General features: G+C 54.5%; 1 protein-coding gene across 1 annotated transcript in view; it reads right to left on the reverse strand.

Moving 5' to 3' along the window:
- The window catches only part of QSOX1 (quiescin sulfhydryl oxidase 1), a 41,408-nt gene that overhangs the window by 4,618 nt on the left and 14,567 nt on the right, over nt 1-22,223 (reverse strand). Inside the window, exons 3-10 of the mRNA XM_033854034.2 lie at nt 17,720-17,765; nt 17,067-17,169; nt 14,562-14,652; nt 11,782-11,927; nt 10,019-10,153; nt 7,655-7,784; nt 4,181-4,303; nt 3,038-3,185 (exon numbers count right to left, since the gene is read on the reverse strand). Coding sequence (XP_033709925.1) covers nt 3,038-3,185; nt 4,181-4,303; nt 7,655-7,784; nt 10,019-10,153; nt 11,782-11,927; nt 14,562-14,652; nt 17,067-17,169; nt 17,720-17,765 — 922 coding nt within the window. The remainder of the gene's footprint in view (nt 1-3,037; nt 3,186-4,180; nt 4,304-7,654; nt 7,785-10,018; nt 10,154-11,781; nt 11,928-14,561; nt 14,653-17,066; nt 17,170-17,719; nt 17,766-22,223) is intronic.

Here is a 22,223-nt window from a genome sequence, read left to right on the forward strand (position 1 = left end):
TGAAGATACCACTGCTCCCCCAAACCCGCTCCCCTTAAACCCCTCCGTCTTCCACACTCAGGGCTGGAGGTGGCGGAAGTACCCTCCCTGCTGTCGGTTGCTTCCAAACTCTCTCTCCTTCCTGCTGCGATCCCCCCAGCCCTTTAAAAGCTCCATCTCTGAGTCTGACCCCTCCATCCACTGGGACTGCAGCACGCAGCTCTCTGTCCCACGCACCACCCTTGCCCGTGCCCTCGGTTCTGGCGACGTCAGTGCCCACGCCAAGCTGTGCCTTGCCTCTCACCTCCTCAGCCCCCTCAGCTCCCGCTTCCACCCCCGCCACCCACTCACCACCTGCCCTGCAGCTATCCTCGCCTCCTCCGCCTGGCTCATGCTCTGGACCTCACCCCTCTCGCCTCTTCCAAGATTTCACTCCCGCGAATGTTTTCTTGTGTTACGGCATCATCAATTTCTCCCTTGTATGGGCTCCTTCCGACAAGAAAAAAGAACTACAACGAAGAAACCCCTTCTCTGACCCCAGTCACACCCCAATCACTCCCCCATTACCTCCAATTTCTTCCCGGCTCCTCTCTCTTCAGCCCAACCCAACCAGGCATCTCTCTCCACTAATCCACTGACACAGCTCTCGCCAGGGAGGTCCTCGCCTCACACCACCTCCCCACTTGGCTGACTATGTTCTCGCTCTTGAAACTCTTTATGTTGGGGGACCTCTTGAAATTGCAATGGCCACTCCTTCTTAGTCTCCTTTGTTGGCCCCTGTGCCCCCAGCAGAGGTCTGGATGCTGAATGCCCCAGAGCTCAGGCCTCAGCCCTCTTCTCTGCCCACCCACTAATGGGCTCCTCCGGTCCCGAGGCCTGAACTACCGTCTATATGCTAATGACCACAAGACTTGTATCTCTATCTTGGACCTCCCCCCAGAACTGCAGACTCAACTGTCTACATCTCCATTCAGAGATCCAACAGGCACAGACCACTAAGTGTACCCTCCCCCATCTACTCCCTCCCCGCCCTGAGCCTTCCCATTTCTCGGCTCATAGGACCATCAACTACCTGACGTTCAGGCCCAACAAGTCCAAGGTCTGACCAAAGTCCTTGATCCTGCATAGTCTTCATCCAATCCGTCACTGAGTCCTATCAGCTCTACCTTTAAAATATTCCCAAACCTGCCCACTTCTTCTTCCATGTGCACACCTACAACTCTAGTCTAGGCCACCACCACCTCTCCTGGACAAGTTCCACAACTTCCTAATTGGCTGCTCTGCCTCCCCCTTGCCCTGCTGTAGCCCACCCTCCACCCAGTAATCGCTCTAAAGCACCGATCTCGTGCGCATCACTCCCCTGCTTAAGGTCCCTAGTAGATTCTCATAATGCAGAGACTGAAATCTCCTTCCCTCCCACACCAGGACCTCCAAGCCCACCTCCTCTCCTGCTCCCCCCACTCCCAGGCTCTGCCACACTGGCCGCCTTTTGGTGCTGCACACACACCAGACTTGTTCCCTGCACTTACTAGTCCTTGACCTGGGTTATGGGCTGAACTGTGTCCTCTAAAATTCTTATGTTGAAGTCCTAGCCCTGAGTCCTTCAGAATGTGACTGTATTTGGTTGGACACAGCGTCTTTAAAGAGGTGATTAAGTGAGAATGATGTCACTGGGGTACAACCTAATCCAATATGACTGGTGTCCTTGTAAGAAGAGGAAATTGGACGTAGCCAGGAACACCCCCACTGAGGACCGTGGGAAGACCCAGGGAGAATATGGCCATCTACAAAACCAAGGAGAGGCCTCAACAGAACCAACCCTGCTAACGTCTTCATTGTGGACTTCCAGCCTCCAGAACTGTAAGAAGACACGTTTCTGTTGTTTAAGCCACCCAGTGTGTAGCACCTTGTTATGGCAGCCTGAGCAGACAGCCCGGGGGGCTCTCATCCCAGATGTCCCACCGCTGCTTCCCTCTCACCAATCAGGTCTCAGCACAGGGGCCCCTCCTCCGAGAAGCCTCCCCCAGCCAGAAACCCTGTCTAAACACAGCATCCCCTCTCCAGCCCCCCTCCCCCACCGCTTGGCTCTGTCTTCTTCACCGACTCACCATCACACCTGAAATGATCTGTGTGTTTACTGTCTGTCTCCTGCCACTGGACTATTGTCCCCTTGAGGCAGGGACATCTCGCTGTATGCATTGCTGGACTCCACCCCTAGAGCAGGGCCCGGCTCTTTGGAGACACTCCGTAAATCCGGGCTGACAGACTGGCTGGCTGTCCGCACATCCGGCAGCTCCCCCTGTTCCCTCTGTCTCTGCACAGGCCGTCTCCTCTGTCGGGGACTCTTGTCCATCGTTCCCCCTCACTTACCTCCTCCCACCCTTCCCGATGGCGTGGAGCGTTCCCTCTCTTCCACCCGCACGTCCTGCTCTCCCCCTGGGCCCTGGCAGGCTGCATGGCAGCCCTGTGCCCACCTGTCTCACAGCCCACTGGGAGCAGGGACTGCCTCTTCCTCCTTTGTATCCTCCAGGCTGGGCCAGGGTCTGGCGTCAGCCTGGTCCCTCCGTGAGCTAGATGCCCACCCGTTCAGTCGCTGTGTGCGGCTGTGGGGCAGTGTGGGTTGTGGAGAGCAGCTGCATGGTTTGGGGATGAAACAGGGCAAAGGGGGAAAAGTACTTCCCCAGGTTCCCCTAGAAAATGATTTTTCAGTGGGAAGTGCAGTAAAATTGTTGAGTCTATGGTATCAGCTGCATAAACTGTGAAATAGGCATAGTTCTTTTCTTTATGGGAGTATAAAAAATAGAACCAGAACTCCCGCGGGAAGACTGAAAATAAATCAGGCTTACGGCTACAAGAAAGCCAGGGAGCAGCCTCACGCCCGTTGGTGGGGCACCACCTCGGGGGCAGCGGGCAGGACTGAGTGGCTACTCCAGGCCCGCCGCTTGTGTGTGGCCAGCTGCAGAGGCGGACTCCCCTAAATTCAGGCCTGCAGCGGGGAGCCAGCGGAGGGCAGGACAGGGCCGGCTGAGGCGCAAGGGGTGCACGGGCCCAGACTCACCTGTTTCTCGTGAGTGGTCTACATCTTGCCGAGCTGCCTCCGTGGTCAGGAAGTGGAAGACGACCCACAGGGAGCAGGGAAAGCCGCGGAAGTGCGGCTGACTCCCTTGGCAGCCCACCCAGTTCACCTTGTCGGCAGTCAGAGCACCCTAAGGGACACACGCAAGCGTGAATGCATATGCGGAGAAGAAAAAGGAGCTGGCGTGGGAAGTGGGGAGGGCAACTTGCAGAAGACTCCAGGTCAGCACAGAGCCCCAGAACAAATGGTCCCTTTCTCAGTTTATCACCTTGAAGGTGGCATTTCCCTTCCACTGGCGACACCCGTCAAAGGAGCAGTAGGTCTGAGAACCCGTGACACAGACCGGGTCACATCGTTACTCTAGCCTTAGCCTCCCCTCTGTAGAACGAGGGGGGTCATCTCTAAGGTCCCGTCAAGCTTTGACACCCCACACGTCTGTGAGGTTCTGCACCTCTCCTGGCTGACGTGCCCACCTTTGTGAGAGCAGGAGCCCAGAAAGCTGCCCCTGGACAGAAGCGTTGCTGAGGAGCACAGCATGCCAGGGAGCAACAGAGGGCTGGAATTAAAAGCTCTCTCACCGGGCTTCCCTGGTGGCACAGTGGTTGAGAGTCCGCCTGCCGATGCGGGGGACGCGGGTTCGTGCCCCGGTCCGGGAAGATCCCACATGCCGCGGAGCGGTTGGGCCCATGAGCCATGGCCGCTGGGCCTGCGTGTCCGGAGCCTGTGCTCCGCAACGGGAGAGGCCACAACAGTGAGAGGCCCGCGTACCGCAGAAAAAAAAAAAAAAAGCTCTCTCACCACCGGGGTCTCACAACTGGTTCTAAATCTCAGCCCAACCACTTACAGGTTGTATGATATTAGCTTATTTGACCTATGTTTCTTCATCTGCTAAATGGGGATAATATCTGCCTTCCACTCATGCTGCGAGGATTAAATGAGGTCTGTACAGAGAGGGCTCAATAAACAGCAGTTTACTCGCTCCTAATGGGAGGACCCAACCACGATCACTGCCTCCTTCCTGAGTGCAGGTCGGTGACAGAGGTCAGAGGTGACAGGGTGAAGCCCTTCCACTCCCATAGATATCAAGCATGAGGTGGAGATCCTCCTTAGCCCTCCCACACTCACCTCCTTCCTGCTGTCCAGGGCAGTTTTAAAGAAACCGTAGGGAATTTTCTTTCTCTGTTGCTTCTTGAGCCAGTCACTCATGGAATGCAGGAATTTCTGGACCGAGGGCTGGCCAGGGAAGTACTATGGGAGCGATAAGGGGAGAGTGAGAAATAATTCCCCCAGAGTTCCGCAGTCCTGGGGAAGGCCGGGGGCCAGGCTGAAGTGGGCCGAGGCATTTTTTAGAATGTTCCAAGACCACCGGGAAAACATCCTGCCTAACACCCACATGTGGGTTCCTCACTACCTTTGCTCTGGAGCACCTGCGAAGGCGAGGGGGAGGGGTGGGCAGAGGCGCTCAGTGGGACCAGGCCCTCAAGGCCGCCCCCTCTCCAGGCTGCAGGCTCCAGTTCTGACCCGACCACACGCTCACTGGCAGGAAGGCTGAGCACCTTCCTGTGTCGCTGCCCAGGGCTGCTGGGACCCCTGGGCCATACGGGCCTCTGTTCAGCTCATCTTCTGACAGAGCAGCTGACTCGCTAACTGACCAGCTGGGCGAGGCTGGCAAATGGCCTTTCATTTGTATTCCACGGGCTGCCAATGGGGACAAGGCAGTGCAGGGGCTTGAGCCGAGATCCAAATCTTGACGGGAACTCCCAACAGTCTCTGAGGAGCATGAAAAGCCACTCTGACAATAAGTCAACTCAAATCGGATTAGTATCAGCACTTTAAAACCACAAGGACTCCAGGGACGAGGATGGATGCCTGTGTGCGCGCACCGCACTGCACGCACAAACACACCCAGGGTGGGGGGAGGAGGGAGAGAGAGGGCTGCAGTAGCAGAGCAGGTCAGATAAACCACGAAGGGGCAGGTCGAGAGGGCAACACAGGAGGAAAACCAGCAAAGAAAAGCATTTGTGAGAAGAAGGGTGCTGCAGACAGGAATGATCCCTAAACAGAAAATCCTGCCAAGGGACCCAGTCCTCTGAGAAAGTCATGGCGTATTCTTATCTCCAGGCTGGACACTGTCCCCCAGCAGAAGTGGCCGGAAAGAATCCTGTGCTTTGACACGCTCCCTCTTGGTCAGCTCACACGGGCCTCTGGGCTCTCAACACGAATTTACAGCTTCAAGTCAGCGTTTCTCACTGACCTTCACCCATCGTCCTGATTTGGAAGGATGACGCCCTCTAAGGCCACGGTGTCAGGAGGAAGGATGAATTAAGGGGCTCTGGACTACAGGGAGTCACCCTGCGCCGGGAGCAGGGAAACCCTGGTGACCACACGCCACCCAGTGGCCAGTCCTGCCAGCCGCTTCCGTGAGGGAGCAGGGAGATCCCGGGCTGGGCCGCCGGGCAGTGCCTCCCAACTGGCCATACTCACAGTTGACAGGTCCCTAAGGCTGAGCAGGCAGAGTGAGCTCTACTCACTCAGCCTTTCAGTGCTCCACGCACGGAGTGCATAAGCGTGTGGGTTAGACGAGACGTAGGCGCAAACCTCAGCTCAGCCTCTCACCGGCTGGAGGACCTTGGACAAGGTGCTTTACCCCTCTGGGCCTCCATTCCCCTCTCTGTGATGGGATAATGCTAGCACCCACCCCGTGGAGTCTGTTCTGAGAAATGCAGATAAGCTAAAACACAAAGGAGTACCTTGCAGAGTCGGACACCTTGTCAGAGCTCAAGAAACGGTAGCTGCTACTATTATTGCTCCTCAGGATAAAGCTACCCAGGCAAGGGTAGGGCCAGAATACTCCGCAGCCTCCAGGGGCTGTGCTGCACAGCAGATGCCCCTGAGCCCGTGCCCCCCAGCCCTCCACTTTCCTCTCTGAGGGTCCTGGCTTCTGGCAGGGAGGACTCCTTCACCCCAAACTCAGTTCCAGCATTGCTGAGGGCAGAAGCTCGGCGGGCACCACGGAGAGGGTGCTGCTTAAGTCTCTGCCCCGCTCGGGCGTTTCCTGGGTCTCATTCTTTTCCCTCACACTGGCTGCAACAGTCCCACTGGGAGCCAAACCCAAACGAGCTTCGAGTCCAGCTGAGAGACACAAGCAGCACATGATAATTCCCCTGGGATGAGTGCTTCAGAGTGGATTGGACTGGGGGGGTAAGGGGACCCCTCTCTGCTTCCTGGGGCCCCGCCTCACGTGTCAGGCAGGAGGACAGCACACAGAACTACTCGAGGACTTTTCCCCTCTGAGCCTCTGGGTCAGCCACCCTGGGCCTCGGCAACTTGAGGACCAAGCGGCTCACGAGGCCTCTGAGGAAAGGCTCTATTATCAGACTGGGCTGAAGAACAGGGGCCCAGTCTGCGTGGAACATCTGAGAGGGGCTGAAAGCTGCCTTGCCTTAGACCGGAACAGCGCTGTGACAGCACTTGCCACCTCACAGGGTCCTCGGTGCAGCCACAGATGCCCGTCACTAAGCCAAGTGGACCAGAGGGCCAGGCCTGGTGAGGAGGGAAGAGGGACCAGGCTGGCGGCAGTTCCCGAGGGAGAGGCGCAGACCACCCCCAGAGGTAGTCCCAGCTGCCCGCAGACCTGCGCCAGAAGGAGGGGCTCAGACCTGGCTCCCGGGGGCCGAGGGTGGCTGAGTCAGCAGTCAGCCTCTGAGGGGGACCAGAGCCCGCACCTGACTCAGCAAGTCCTCGGCAGCCAGAGCGTCGGGATTTAAGCAGGGCAGCACTGGCAGTGGACCTGCAGCCGCAGAGAAGGATGCAGGGAGGGAGGAGGCGGCAGGTGCAGAGGGAAGAGGCAGCCCACATCTCACCTTGAGAGACGAGCAAGGAGCGTGGCAGAGAAGGGGTACAGGCTCTAAAGCTGGGACCCCGGTTCAAATCCTGGCCACGACACCACCAAACAGGAGGCCTAAGGCACATCACTTGAGCGACCTGTACTTCTTAAATGGGGGTGGCACCTGCCACCCTGCGGCGAGATTAAGAGGATTAAATGCCTGACACACATCAGGTCCTCAGTAAGGAGGAGCTACACTTGGAGAAGTAGCCATGCTGGCAGGAAACTACAAAGGGATAAGGAAGGCACGGCTAAGGCCAGGGAGCTGCGTCAGACTTTGGCCAGAGTCTGGGAGGGAAAAGAGGCGATTCAGAAAAGCCTTCTTTCCTTCACTGGGGTCCGCGGGTCCTGCTTTCCCAGTGACCGCAGCAGGGAGTGAGAGGCTACACTCCAGGCTCGGCCTGAGGTAGAGGACTCAGGCAGGCAGAGCCAGCTGGGAATATCCCCAGGGCATCAGGCCCTGGGTCCCACCCACCCCCCTGCACAGGGCAGGGTGAGGGAAGGGGGTTGCTCCTGGTGGTACGGGGCTGACGGGAGGAGGGCGCAGACCGCAGGGTAGCAGCCCATAGTAGACTGGGACAGCCGTGGGTCCAGGTGTCCAGCCCGACCGCGAGCTCCTGAGGGAGGGGCTGGCCCGGCGCCTGCTTCAGGGATGCGCACTGATCCCATGTGGTGTGGGGCTGCCGGACAAGGGAGGGCAGGGTCCTGCTCACCTGGGCCAGCACCGCCATGAACTTTTTCAGGGCCACCAGGCGCTGCCCCTCCAGGACAGAGAACTTGGACACTTCTACCTGGAGGATGTAGTACAGTGCAGATTCCAGGTCAGCCATGTAGATCTTGGAGCTAAGGACCCAGAAGGAGCCAGGGAGAGAAAAGAGTATTAACCATGGGGCAGGGGCTGGGGAGAAGCACCCAGGGCCAAAGGGGGAGAAGAGGAGGCACTACTGATGGTCACAGAGTCCTGTGAGTTAGCACTTGGGGTTGGGGAGGGAAGGATTGGGAGTTTGGGGTTAAAAGATGCAAACTATTACACATAGGATGGATAAACAACAAGGTCCTACTGCATAGCAGAGGGAGCTATATTCAATATCCTGTGATAGACCATCAGGCAAAAGAATGTCTGTCTGTGTATAACTGAGTCACTCTGCTGTACAGCAGAGATCGGCACAGCACTGTAAATCAACTACACTTCAGTAAAAAAATAAAATAAAATGAATAGGTTAGCACTTGGCTCTGCCAGTAACTACCTGTGTTATCTTGGGCAAATTACTTAACTTCTCTGAGCCTCAATTCCTTATCTGTAAGATGGGGATAGTAATAACTTGCTCACAGGTAGGTTGCTGAGAGGATCAAACAAAAGCACAAATGTAAAACGCTCAGCAGCTCCTGGCACAGAGTAGGGTTCCCCCTCTGCAGGTCCAGGGCCAGCCTCTCCCATCACTCACTAAAGGTGTTTTTATCAGGCCACTAGTAGAAGGTTGAGCTTCATTCTCTGTTCTGAACAAAGATCCCTAGGGACAGACAAGTAGACCAACAGGGGCGCACCCACACAACATGGCTCGGGAAGCTGGGTGCTCTTTGAAAGACCAAGGGTTTGCTGCCCGCCAAGGCTGAGAATGGGGCTGGGGAGAAGGGGGAGTGGGGTTTTACGTTTATTTTGGCTGACGTCCTTGCAGCTGCCAGACCCTGGGCATCAGGGCTCCATCTTGCACCTCTCGGGCTGACCCCAGCCCTGGGGGAAGGGCTGCAGGCTCCCAGCTGGCTGCTCCACCCCGTGCCCATCACGCTCTTGTGAGATCTGGGCTCAGGGTCCTGAGGGAAGGGCTGCTTCTCTACCCCTGCCTCCTGACCCCTAGATTCTTGCCTCCTTCTATGGTGGCCTAGCTCTGGGGGCTTGGGCAACTCAACCCGCCTCTCCGGCCTCAGTGATCTCACCTGTAAAATGGACTCCTGCCCCACCTGCCTCCTGAGGTGGTGGGAAGCCAACGAGGTCAGCTGACGGGGTGAGCACTGTGGCCACCTGCGCTTTACCCTCGTGCCAAAGTCCCCTCCCTCTGCTCCACTTCCATGTCCTGGGGCCTCAGTTTACCTCTCCGTTCCTGTGTTATGCCTTAAGGAGTGGCCCCCTGACTAGAGGAGATAATGGACGGAAGTGCCCAGCAGAGCCTGGCACATAAGACTAGAAGTGTCAGCCATAATAGCAATTTGAATGATCTGAATAATCATAATTTGAATGATTATAATGAGCATACCCACCTCTTACTTTCTCTTTCCTTCCCACCTGATTTACTACAAACCTCTCCACTAGCACTTTCCACCCTTAGAGTCTCTCGTGTTGGGATGCAAAATCCTTCCCGAAATCCAGTGACCCTGCCCCCAGTTCTCTCGTGCAGCCCCCCTTGTGGAAGCCGCTCTCTGGACTCAGCTCTGAGCTGCCTGGTCAGCCATTTCCACGTGGTACCATGCTGGGGGCCAGAGCAAGAGGTCTACAGCCCCATCTCCCTGCCCAACAAGCAGAAATTCTACCACCAGGGCACAGCCAAGGAGCCTCAGAGAGAACAGTTACCTCGTGCTGACAACTGTGCATGATGACACTGGCTATCTTGAAAAGTAGTGAGCTTCCTGACACCAGAAGCATTCAAGTGAGGTCGGGTGCCTTCCTAGAAGGGATGCTGCTAAGGGACTGTAAACTCTGGGCAGGGCTTGCATCTGCCCTGCAGAAATAACTGCTTGGGTGGGAAGTTGTTTTGGAGGCTGCACATTATCCTTCCAAGCTGATTCTACTTGGTCTTGAATAGAGTTAAGCTTAAGGAATGTGGGCCTCGGAAAGTATGCGTTCCATCATGAAGAACACAGTCAGCAGACGCTGCCGCCTCCGCCCATTTAAGACTCTCCTGTGCGTGGCCAGCGGCCGGGGGCCCCCATAGGCCAAGGCCAGCCCTCGGGGGCTCTGGGCTCAGTATGACACGTGCCAAGCTTGTGACAAGGAACAGAGTGTGGAAGGAAGGGGGGCGTGTCTGTGATTAGAAGAGAGGGTGAGGAAGGGAAGGGAAGAGGAGGCCCAGGCGTGGCCTTACGGATCTGCAACTTTCCACACGGTAGGGGCTATGGGTCTAGAGGTGTTCGGCGCAGTCGGGGTGGGGACAGTCTCGCTGGTGTCCCTGGAGAACCTCTTCAGGTACATGGTGTAGAAGAACCTGGATTCCATAAGCCTGTGAGGGAAGGGAACCATGGGGGGAGAGGCAGTGAGCACGGAGGAACAAAACCCCAGAGCTAACTCGTGGCAGGAGAGGAGGCGGGTGACTCACCTGACAGGAATGTTTATTCAGAAATATTTGAACCTGGATCGGTCTTATCCTCAGTGAGGTAAAAATTGGGGCAGCCCTGCCTCACGTTAACCTTTCTATTCACTGCTCATGCTGTGGAAAGCCTCTCTGACACCAGTCTGAAGTCAAAACCCACCTGGAAAAGCGGCTGGGCCCGTGAATTCCTCAACCTGCCTCGGAGAGGTGGGGAGACAGGGCACCTTCGGGGGCAGGAGGGCCCTCTGGGGACAGCGCTCCTTCTGGCCACGGACCGGACGGTGGGTTTGACGACCCTCCCCAGAGACCAAAGCTACAAAGTGGCACGTGGCCTCAAGGAAGCTCACAAGCTTGCTCCAAGGTACCAGAGGTGACATTACTCCCCAGGGAGGTCAAGGGAGTTTGATACATGATTTTTAAAAAGTAGCAGCAACGACCCCAAACCACGACATTTCTGACGATCCTTTTGATTTCTCTCTCTCGTCTCATAAAGAGGAGTCCTCAAGGGCAGGCGGCGCCTCCTGGTCAAGGGCCCTGGAGGGAGGGATGTGAAGACCAGCAGCGTGACGGGACACCCCAGGGGACCTGGCACCAGGAAGCACTGCTTTCCACTCCACTGTCCCGGCCCCATGTTTACAGACGAGCAGGTGGCTAGAAGCAGCGTCGTCACAAACAATTTTCCCCTCCGCCAGCTCCAAGAGAGGGAACAATGCCTCCGCTCCCCACCAGGACCGGCACTTCCTGCCCCTCCCTGTCCCCGCGGCCATCGTCCTGCCCCCCCCCACCGCCCCCCACCAGCGCTCTCTGACGAGGCCTGGCCCAGTGCTGCCAGGTGACTGGGGCCGGGTGAGGGCGAGTGGCCACGCTGCCCAGCCCTGGTGCAGGAGGGCACTAATGGCTCTGAGGAGTGGCTCACTGGACATCTCAGGCCAGCCTTGGTCTCCCTGGCCCTCGCACTCCTGCCTGCAGGGCTGGGTGGACATCAATCATCTGCCCAGGGAGGGCACTGAGGCACCATCTGGCACCATTCAGCAGCGGGAGCCTGACAGAGGGGCTGCGGCTGGCCTGATTGTTCTCTCTTGGCATTTCGGAACTGGCTATTGTCTGGCTCCTAATGAACTTTTCTGCAATTAGAAAACCAAAGGGAGGGAGGGTCAGGCGTAGCTGAGCGCTTGCCAGGCACTTGCAGACTGCCAATGAGTCTGTCTGTGGAGAGAGGAGGATGGGGAATAGGGCCAGGGCCGCGGTGGGGATGGGGCAGAAGCGCCAACGCTGGGTGTTGAGCACGCCGGGGACCTGAGGCTGAACTGCTGAGCTGGGGGCAGCGTTCTGGGCCCGGACTCCTGGCTGTAGCATGCCCACCACCCCACCCACCGTAGGCAGATATCTGCTTCTCTTGCAGAGGGTGCCCATGGACTCCTCGGAAGACTCACAGGAGAAAGAACCCGTCAGCCCCTGTGAAAGGCTGGCAGCCTCTCGAGGCAGGAAGAAAGGAGGAGCGCGGGGAGAGGGGAGAGAGGGGGCAGAGAGACACTCACACGGGGATCCGTAAGGAAGAGCCATTCCGAAACAGCAGGTAGCAAGATGGGAAGCTGGTGACACCAAACTCGTTCACCACGTCATGCTGTGTGTTGAGGACCCTGCGCACCACTACGCCCCGGCGCTGAGACAGGTCCAGAGTCACCTGCAGAGACAGTGAGACACTTGGTGGTGGGTAGGCCAAGCCACTGGACAGAGGGAAGGCCTGAGCAGGCACCTGGTGGCAGCTGTGCTCTAGCCAGACTCGAAACCTTTCCAAGAGTAGACTATCGTGATGAGTGAGAGCCTCCTGCCGCCAACTACATCTGCCCTGCTGTAAGGAGTGCAAATGCTGCCTGCTCGGAATGGTGCGGACCACACATCTTGGATCCTTGAGGACAGTCCCAATTTGGTGTAATTTTCTTTCCAATGAGAACAATTTGTAAAAGGCATAAAAAGATGTGGTTTTCAAAAACACACATGCACCCCAATGTTCACTGCAGCACTATTTACAATAGCCAGGTCAGGGAAGCAACCTAAATGCCCATCAACAGACGAATGGATAAAGAAGATGTGGTACATATACACAATGGAATATTACTCAGCCATAAAAGGAACGAAATTGGGTTGTTTGTAGAGACGTGGATGGACCTAGAGACTGTCATACAGAGTGAAGTGAGTCAGAAAGAGAAAAACAAATATCGTATATTAACGCATATATGTGGAATCTAGAAAAATGGTGCAGATGAACCTGTTTGCAAGGCAGAAATACAGACACAGATGTAGAGCATAAACATATAGACACCAAGGCAGGAAAGCAGAGGGTGGGCTGAACTGGGAGATTGGGATTGACATATATACACTAATATGTATAACACATAACTAATGAGAACCTGCTGTATAGCACAGGGAACTCTACTCAATGCTCTGTGGTGACCTAAATGGGAAGGAAATCCAAAAACGAGTGGATATATGTATACATATAGCTGATTCACTTCGCTGTACAGCAGAAACTAACACAACATTGTGGAGCAACTATACTCCAGTAAAAAAAGTAAATTAAAAAAGTGTATGTATCTGATATTTGGAAGAAAATAAAAGTGGTTTCAGTTTTGTTCTGATATTTGTAAGACTTTCTGTCTATATTCCAAATCGGAAAAACATACTTAGACGTGACGGTTTTATTTTTAGAAAGGATTAAGAAGGAGAAATATACTGTTAGGTAACATTTATTAAATACGTATTATGTTCTGTATATAGACTGTTTCATTTAATCTTCAAAATAATACTTACTATGAAATAGGAACAATTACTAGCAGACCAAGCCAGGTGGTGCAGTATACCATGGCTGCTTGGGTTTAAATCCTGCCCCCCCAGACTAAACCTCTCCCAGACTCAACTTCCTTACTTGCAAAATTGTAATAACAATACCCACCTCCAAGGGCTGTTAAGAAGACTGAATGGGTTAATTTTATAAAAGTGCTTCTAACAATGACTAGTAAATAGTTATGTACGTAAGTATTTCTTTAAAAAATAAAACTCCTATCGTATAGTAGACGCAAAAACCGAAGCTCAGCAGTGAAATCATGTGATCAGGTCACTCATGTAGCAAGCGCCTGAGCTGGGCTGTCAATCCCAGATCGATCTGCCTCCAGAGCTGGGGCTCTTGGCCACTGTGCCCTCCTGACTCTCAAACTAGCCATCCCTGGGCACCTCTGCATGGACACGGGACCAGTGCCCTTGGTGACTAGGGGAATGGGGGAGCGTAGGAGGAAGAGCTGATTCCAATGAACATTTATCAATCACCTGTACAGGCATGACGCCAGGCCTGGAATGGGACTCCTTCAGCAAAGCTCCCTGCCCATCCCACCTCCATGCTTCCCCTCTCAGGGCTGAGAGGTCTGGAGACAGCTCAGAGCGTTCAACTGTGCTTGGGGAGTTTCAGGAGGAAAACCATTCGGAGTCCACAGTGGTGTTTAATTTCATCCCCTCTCTCTCTATCTCCTTGCACTGCCTTGGAACTTCTCCCAAGCACCGACCCTGTCCCACCTCTGCATCTGGGAAAAGCCCAGTGGCCCGCGAAGTCCATGAGGCAGCGGTGGAACGGCAGACTCTCTGCATCAGGCCGGGGACGGCTCTTTATAAAGCACGCACTCTGTGCCAGTTACTCATGCAGGCTCTTCCTCTAAACCGCCTCACTTGATGTTCCCACACATACTCTGAAAAAGGTAACTGTCACCACTTCAAAGGTAGGGAAACGAAGCTCGAGAAAGTTGAGTAACGTGATCACAGACACAGCACATAAGTGATGAAGTGGAGATTCCAACCCGCCTGATTCTGTGATCTGCTTCACCGGGGAAGGGACCCCGTTTCCTCAAGAGGGACTAGAGGCTCTCTGATGTTCCCTCCCCGCCAGATTTTTGACTCCAATTCTTTGCGGGCAAGGGAGTGTGGAAATAACACAAGATTTGGAGGCAGACAGACCTGGTTTGAAGTCCTGCTCTACCAATTCACTGGCTGTGTGATCTTCGACCTGTTATTTGACCATCTTCGTTAATTAGAAAGATCAGCAACTACGTGTGTCAGCAATCTAGTGCAATGCTCAATAAACAGCAGGTGTTATCATTCTCAGTTTCCACGAGGAAGATCCAAGCAGACAGAAAGGTCCAGCTCCTACACTTCCCGTTTCCCCCAGCAGGGGTCAGGCCAGTGCTGGGCTAAGAAGGGCACAGGAACAGCCCTGCTCTTGGCTCTCTCCCAGCGGCTATGCAGGAGCTGTGGGACCGTGCAGGCAGCTCACCTCTCTACCCAGGTAGGAGCCTTCCCTTTCAAAGATCAGGGCCAGGTAATCTTCATCATTTCTTGCAAAGAATCCAGTAATCTCCTTCAGCCTGCAAGAGACAACGCTGGCAGTCACTCTCTCTGTGGTGGGAAGAAAGCAAAACTGCCGGCGACAGCAGACGTGGCTGACCCAGTACCGTGAATACGGCCACACACACCTCCTCCTCTGTTTGCACACAAGACTTCGAGGAAGTCTCTCCATGCCAGCCCTCCAGTGGGAGTAAACCAAACCCTGAGTCTCAAAAGACGCTCTCTGCCTATTACCGAAACCTGGTTCTTCACTTCACCCACCTATTTGGGTTGTTTTTTCAGCATCAGGAGTGTGTACGGGCAGTCTAAGGAGGAGACCGGGGGAGGCACGCTTTGAGACCAGGTGTTTCTATGCTCTGGGTAAGGCCCAGGCTTAGAGGGCAGTTTTTATTGGTCCCCTAAGAAGCTGGTGTTTACTACCCATCAGACACAAGCCTTGATCTGTGCTAAGCCACTACCAACTGGGAGATGTGCTTTTTCCACCCCTGGAGCAGGCATACAAAAGGAACTAAAGAATCAGAAAGTCCTGGGTACAGGAGATCTTAGAAGCTATCTAATCTTATTTTAAGATTTCTAAAGAATCAGAAAGTCCTGGGTACAGGAGATCTTAGAAGCTATCTAATTTTATTTTAAGATTTTAACCTCCTTATTTTAATACGAGGAAACTAGGGCCCCAGGACGAAGGTGGAAATTAATAAGAAGGCAAATCTTATTATTCCCCCCAAATCAAAGAATTAAGATACAAGCTGTTTTAAAAATGCAGAGTTTCAATAGAAAACAATTGCATGATACAAAAATGATTTGTTCCCTTATTTCAATTAAAAGCAGAACATCATTAGACATGTACCAGGAGACAACAGCATCTACTTTTGTCCCCAACCTGATGACCTATTTCCCTCCTCTGGATCCAATGATGGGGCAGTGGTTACCTCCAAACAGAAGGCGCAACATGGGGCCAGTGGAGCCCAGCCCAGCAACAGTACAAACGCCATGCCAGAGAGGTGGGGGCCCGAGTGTACCCCAGTGGGTGGATGGTCACTGAGAGCCCCTGGGGTGGGAGCAGGTGGCCTCTCAGGCAACTTCCCCAGACCTCCCCAAGGCTGGCAGAAGAGCGAGCCCACAGACGGCTGACCATGTAACTTGCCCCCATCCCGTCCATTCCCACTCACACTCTGGAAGAGGCAGCCCACCTTCCACCACAGGTCCCCGCCTCCTCCCTAAAGCTCTCTAGAAGGATCACTTTGAGAGAGGCTGGCAGGTTTACCTGGCTGGTTGCTTTTGAGATCTTCTGGGCTGAAAAGGCACCATGAGGGAGGGTGGGTGTAAGAAAGAGAGAGAGGCAGAGACAAGATCATTGAGAAATGGAAGAAGGAGCGAGGTGTTTCCTGGAGAGAGGGGGTCTGGCTGGGAACCCCAAACCAAGACCATATACTCAGTCCAGGGGCTCCATGAGGCCCTCTGGGAGGATGGAGAATTGGGAAAGATGATAAAAGAATCATTGTGAGTTGGAGTCAACACCAACCGACACTTGGAAACACAGTCCCTCAGCAGGGCCTCAGCTTTCCAGACACCAGCAGACTTAGTGTGGGCGCTGAAGCCCCAGTGTTTGCCTCCTGAGGCCTTCTCAGCATCCGGAACCTTCACTGTGTTCTGTGGCTGGGCTCCCTCTAGCAGCCCCAGCTGGTACTTGGATTTGCTCCTTCTTGGCCCCTTAAGGTGGGCTTTCTCCTATCCGGAGTTCTCGTCCAGAAGGGCAGGACCTCGTGTTTTCAATCTACCTGTCTCCCTCTGTGGGAGAGTTAGAGTGAGACATCATGCACCTCATTATCCTGTTTTCCTAGAATGGAGGCGATCCTGGAAGGCTGCTGGGCAGGTAGATAGATATAGGGCACCAGCCACCTGATGCTCTGCAGCCCAGGGAGGAGAGTCACCTCCCCATCCCCCGGTCACTGCTATGGCTCAGGAAATGAGCACCTTCATTTTACAGGGCTTTGTGCTTCTCAGTCCCCCATCCCCTTTCCTCTAAACGGCATCTGGTCTCCCTTTTTCCTCCCCACGCCCACCCTCTCAGGGACCCTCCCTGGGTTAGATCACGTGAAATCCAGCTGCATCCCTCCGATATTCCAGGTTCTGAGAAGCAGCAGCAGGTATGACCCAGAGAACCCCTCCCGTCTTTTCCTTCCCACTGGGTGGGATGGGCCCTTGCAACCCTGTCAGCCCCAGGAAGTCAGGGCTCCTCGGGTAGGACCTCCAGCAATGGGAAGCCCTCCACCAGCTGCTCCAGGCAGCTCTGGGCTCCGGTCCACTGGAGTGTCCACCACTCAGGCAACAGGAAGAACCAGCCCGGTCCCCAGCCCTGCTGCCCCCACTGTCCTCTCACTGCCAGGCCTGCCATCCTGTCACACTGCCCTGGGCCTGCCCCAGCCCCAAATACCTGGCAGGCTCCAGTGGGGGACAGGCGGAGGGCCACGTGTCATTATGGGACTCCAGGGCATCAATGAGCCTCTCCCGCAGCATCTGCACGTCGGCACCAGCCACTGTAAATGAAGATGGACACAGGCAAGGGGCGTGAAGAGAGGAGAACGAATCCCAGTGCCCTTGTCAGCTTGCCTCGTGGAAGCAAAGGGCCCAGGGCATGAGCTGAGCAAAACAGAGCACATCTCAGTCCTCCTCTGTATGAGGGGCGGGGGCATCCCACCCCTGTGGTCCTAAGCATGGCAGGGGGACCCATCCCTCAGGGCAGGCGAGAGTCCCTCAGACCTGGGCCCTGAGGGCCCTCCCCACGCTATCTGGCTGCCCCTCTGCGTGTCAACCCCACTTGGACAAGAAGGGCTATTCTGGGAACGTGTGACCCTCCCTGCTTCCCGGATGGGCCCAAATGGAAGGGCTTCTTCAGCCTTGTTTTCCCAAAGGCATCTTCCAGGCTGGCTGGGAACGACATTTCCAGGAAAACACAAATTTGTTTGTGGGGACCTCCTCACCCTGCAGACCTTGCTGGGCTCTCTTCACCTCAGGAGAAGCCCAGGCGAAAGAGGGGGAGAAAGATGCTAACGGCGCCAATGAGACCCCGCGAGCTGGGACACCCACCTGACAGTGTAGCTCCTGAGCCGGTCTTGGAAGAGGCCTTAAAGAACTGGAAGCAAACACACAGAAAAGAGTCAGTGGAGCTAAGAGCACAACACCCGCGCCAGCTGAGCGCTCTGTGTTTGAGACCCAGCTGCTTACTAAACGGGGTGACTTTGGGGAGATGACTTAACTTCTGTGAGCCTCAGTTTCTTTATCTGTAAAATGAGAGCAGGCGGTCTCTGCTCTTGGAGCGGGACCCTGGTTCCTCTCCCTGGTGTCCTGCATCTGATCCCCACCCCCACAGCTCTGGAGCACCCCGGGAAGCTGCGGCTCGGACACCTGGCTGAGGGGGGTCTGTTTCTACGAAGTGCTGGGACCCGGCACATAGGGACTAGAAAATAGTTGCTCTATAAATAAGTGATGCAGACCCATCCGAAAAAATAAAGTGAAGTCGCTTCACACCCCCCGCGCACACCCTGGACAACGTTAGCTGCTCTCTGAGGCTATCTGTCCTGGTTCCTTATCTTGGAAAAGGGGCAGCGAGGCTCATGTCTCTGGCCACCGAGGACTCCCAGCCTGGCTCAGCAGACACTCCAGAAGGGAGGGGTGTCCAGTTTGGTTCTACTGAGGGGTGGGCTTGAGCCCCTGAAGAAACAAGCCTTATTACAGATGGGCCAGTTTAACTCTCTCCCCATGTACATGACACCCAGGCCCAGTCTGTTGCCTCCTTGGGAGAGAGGACAGAGAGAACAGAGGACAACTCCTTAGAATCTGAGCTCCTGTCTAAGCGGTGGGAGAGCTGCCAGAACTCTGGCTTGAGCTCTCCTGGGCTCAGGAGGTAACAGAGTTCAGTTGTCCTGACAGATGGCCACTTAACTGCCTGGGGGAGAGCCTGCAGTCTGGGAAGAGGCCTCCTCTTGAGGTCCCTAACCTCGGGGCTACTTGTAGCCACCTTGGGCCTCTGCCGAGTAGCACGGCTGCTCGGCCTCATCCCAAGCTGGTGGCTGAATGCAGGCCCTCAGGTCTACCGGACCTGGGTTCAAGGCCTGGCTCTGCTATGCTCTTGCTGTGTGATCTTGGGCACTCTATTAACCTCTCTGAACCTTCTCATCTTTAAGATGAGGACGACACCATCTACCTTGCAGAATTGCTGCGAGGATTCAATGACAATACATCCAAAGTGCTTGGCACTGTACCTGGTGCACACAGTAAGAAATCAATAAATGTTAACATTATCACTATTATATCGTCATCAGCCCCTTCCCTCGTTCCTTTGAAACCCTAGGAAACACGGATCAGCTAGATTTGTCGGTTCTAGCCATTTGTAGGCAGAAAACTGAAATCTGGAGGCCACCTTCCCCCCTCATCCACATGAACAACAAAGATGCAGAGGAGCCGCCCATCTCTCCCCACCTGCAACCTTCTCCCGCTACTGCTGACCTCACCTGGACCCTGTGTTATCCTCTCTCTACTTGGAGCATTCATATAAACTTTTATTCTGGGTGAAAACCAGCCACGGACACATGTCACATATATTCATAAGAGTGTTCTTCGCAGTCACTGAATACATTTTGAATGAATAAAGTATACGCTATCCTTACGCTTGTAAAAACGAGCCGAGTTTTCTAGGACTGTGACATGAAATCAAGTAGATAAAGCACGTTAAGGCATTTATGGGCTGCCACTGTTTCTCAGGAACAAAATAAAAGACACACCTATTTGAGGTTTGGTTTGCTCACAGATAGTAACCCAGAGGATGACCTTTACAGCTGCAGTTATTCACAGCGATGGTGCCCTTGTACAGACAGAACAGACTTCAACTTGCTTCCACAGGCATAAAAACATGACTGACGTCTTGACGCCTTAAGCCATGTGGCTCTCCACGGCTACAGTTGTTACTGTCAGCCACTGTAAAGTAGTGTGGTTGACTCTTCTTCAACCATCAGGTCTCCAAGATCTGAGCAGGTGCCTTATGAAAAGGGCCTGGCATTACTTCCATCAAAGGGCGGCCTCCCCAGACCCCAGCTGAGCCTTCTGAAGGCCCCAGCTGTGGGCAGTGGGGAGTCAGACAGGAGCCTGCAATAGGGGAGTGCAGGAATTCCAAGAGCTCCCCTCCTTCATGAGGTACAGGGCCACAGGGAAGGCCCCCTCCTCTCTCCAGTTACTTCAGTCACGCAGGCTTCCCTTCTGTCCCCAGAAACTTCCCAGCCACCTTCCAGAAAAATGTCACCAAGTGAGGGCTGGTTCCCATACCTCACACTCTAGAGGAACTTTTTCCTATCAATTAATCTCTCTTTCATCTTTCCCCTTGTCTACCAGCTCCTTCCCTAGGCCTGCAAACAGGTTCAGATCCTCCTAATCTAAAGTTAAAAAACAGGACACGAAGGGATGGAGGATGGGAACAGAGGCTTCTCCAGCACTTCCCGGTGCTACCAAATTTCTCGAAACAGTGTCTGCCCTCAGTCCTCTTCCTTCCCGCGAAGCTGGCTGCGGCTCATGCCCCCACCGCTCAGCTGGGACCACTCCTGGAAAGCTCAGCTGACCTTCTCTTTGGCTGGTCCAATGATCTTCCAGCCCTTCCTGCTCTCTCTGCAGTATCTGATGCTATCACTGCCTGTTTCTCCCCCCTCGGCCAGGGTTTTTTTTTTTGTGCCACACCTTCCCGCCACTCTCCTTCTTTGCCTTCATGTCACCACCTTCCCTTGGTTTTCCTGACACTGCCCGGGCCTTCATGGCCACCTTCACAGCCTTCCCCTCGCCCTTGTCCCAGCCTTGCTCTGGACTCCTCTCCTGTGCCATCTCCTGCCCCCAGTTTCTCCTCCAGCCACGTGTCGGACCATGGCACTCTGCTGTTTAAAAAGCCCTGGGAGGTGCTGTCACAAACGAGGGGCTCAAGCTATGCTTTTGAATGAATGAGTGAATAAATGGGTGAATGGACAAACCAACCCATTGTTTGTCTCCCTTGCTGATGTCATCTACCTTGTCCAAATGGCTTGTGACCTGAACCCCGTCTCAGGTCCTCACCTGTCTTAACTTGTTTCTTCCAGGTGTCAGGGCAGCCCTCCCCCAATACACACACACTCTGCAAGACTGAGTCACCCCTCCCACAACCTGTTTCTCCACCCATGTTCCTTCCCTCACCCAGTGATCGCCCTCCTCCCCATCACCCAGACCAACGCCTGTGGTCTGTGAACTTGACCTTTGTGATATCTCTTCTACAGTCCTTGAGACCAGTTGCCTTTTCTAGACCAGAGCCTACCACCTACTTCCTGGGCCACTACAACTGTCTCTACCTGTCCCCACCTCATGCCCTCAGAAATGGTCATATGCTCCATCTTTTCAAATGATAGAGCCATCACCCTCACTGCCACTTTGTTTGGGTTTCTAAGGGACAATTCTGGTCTGATCATGTCCCTCCTCCTCAAAGCCCTTCCACGACTCCCTACTGCCAAGGAATAATGTCCAAACTCAGAGCGTTCGAGGCCTTCCAGGATCTGCCTCCACCCACACTTACCTCCCACTGCCCCGCCCCCATTCCCTACATTTCAGCTACAATGGACTTGAACCTGCACTTCCCACCCATCCACCTCCCACCTCTGCAAGCCCCACAGTGCCTGGCACAGTGTCTAGGACATGGAAACACTCAAAGGACATCTGTTCAGTTGAACAGAGAATCTCTACCCTTTGATCAGCTTGGAAGCTCATGCAAAAATCACATTAAAATCGAGTCAGGGCACGTTTTTGTCCCCTTATTAATCTGCATCCTTATTAATTCAGCTGTTGGAGGCGTGTGCCCTACCCAAGGGAAAGGGCTATCACTCCTTGGAAACAGGCAATTAAGACTCCAGCAGGGAGTTTCCTTTCCTCCAGAAGCGGTCAGCACCCAGTCCCTTTCCTCTCAACACCTGACACAGGAGCTTCTGCCCTCCCCAACCGTGGAGCCCCTGGAATCCTCCCTGTGTCCCCAAAGGCAGGTGACCAGATGGCATTGGGCAGGTCTTTACCAACCTATCCAGGAGCAACTGCCTTCCTGGGGGCCAAATAAGGCTAAACAGAAAGCACGCTTTGTAGTGGCAACCATCAATGGCACTGAATCCAAGCTTTCCAAACAAGTTTTAAGGAGAGTGACCTCCAAATCCCTACAGTGAGCCTGCGAGGATGCACGAGCTTAACCGTTCCTACCTTGTGGACCGTCAGCGGAGGAGAGACCTGGCAGAGGGCAGGTGACTGCTGAGAGGGGGGCCTATCTCCTTTTTCCAGAGAGAGGCAGGAGATGTCTTTCTGAGTCCTGTCCTCCTCCCTGACATCTCACAAGAGCCAGAAAAAGTAACAGCCCAGACGGTACTCCCCACTCCCAGCCTTGAATTCAAGGACTTGCCAGCCCTGGGCTCCCTCCTTCCAGGGTCCTGCCTCAGCCCCACACAAGAGCCTCTGCTCCAGCCAGACCAGCCTTCTCAACTCCCCACATTGTTCCACCCACATCCTCTGCTCTCACATCCTACCCGCATTCCTCCTCTCTCCCAGC

This window comes from Tursiops truncatus, chromosome 1 (genome assembly GCF_011762595.2).
Source record: "Tursiops truncatus isolate mTurTru1 chromosome 1, mTurTru1.mat.Y, whole genome shotgun sequence".
Lineage (NCBI taxonomy): Eukaryota > Metazoa > Chordata > Mammalia > Artiodactyla > Delphinidae > Tursiops > Tursiops truncatus.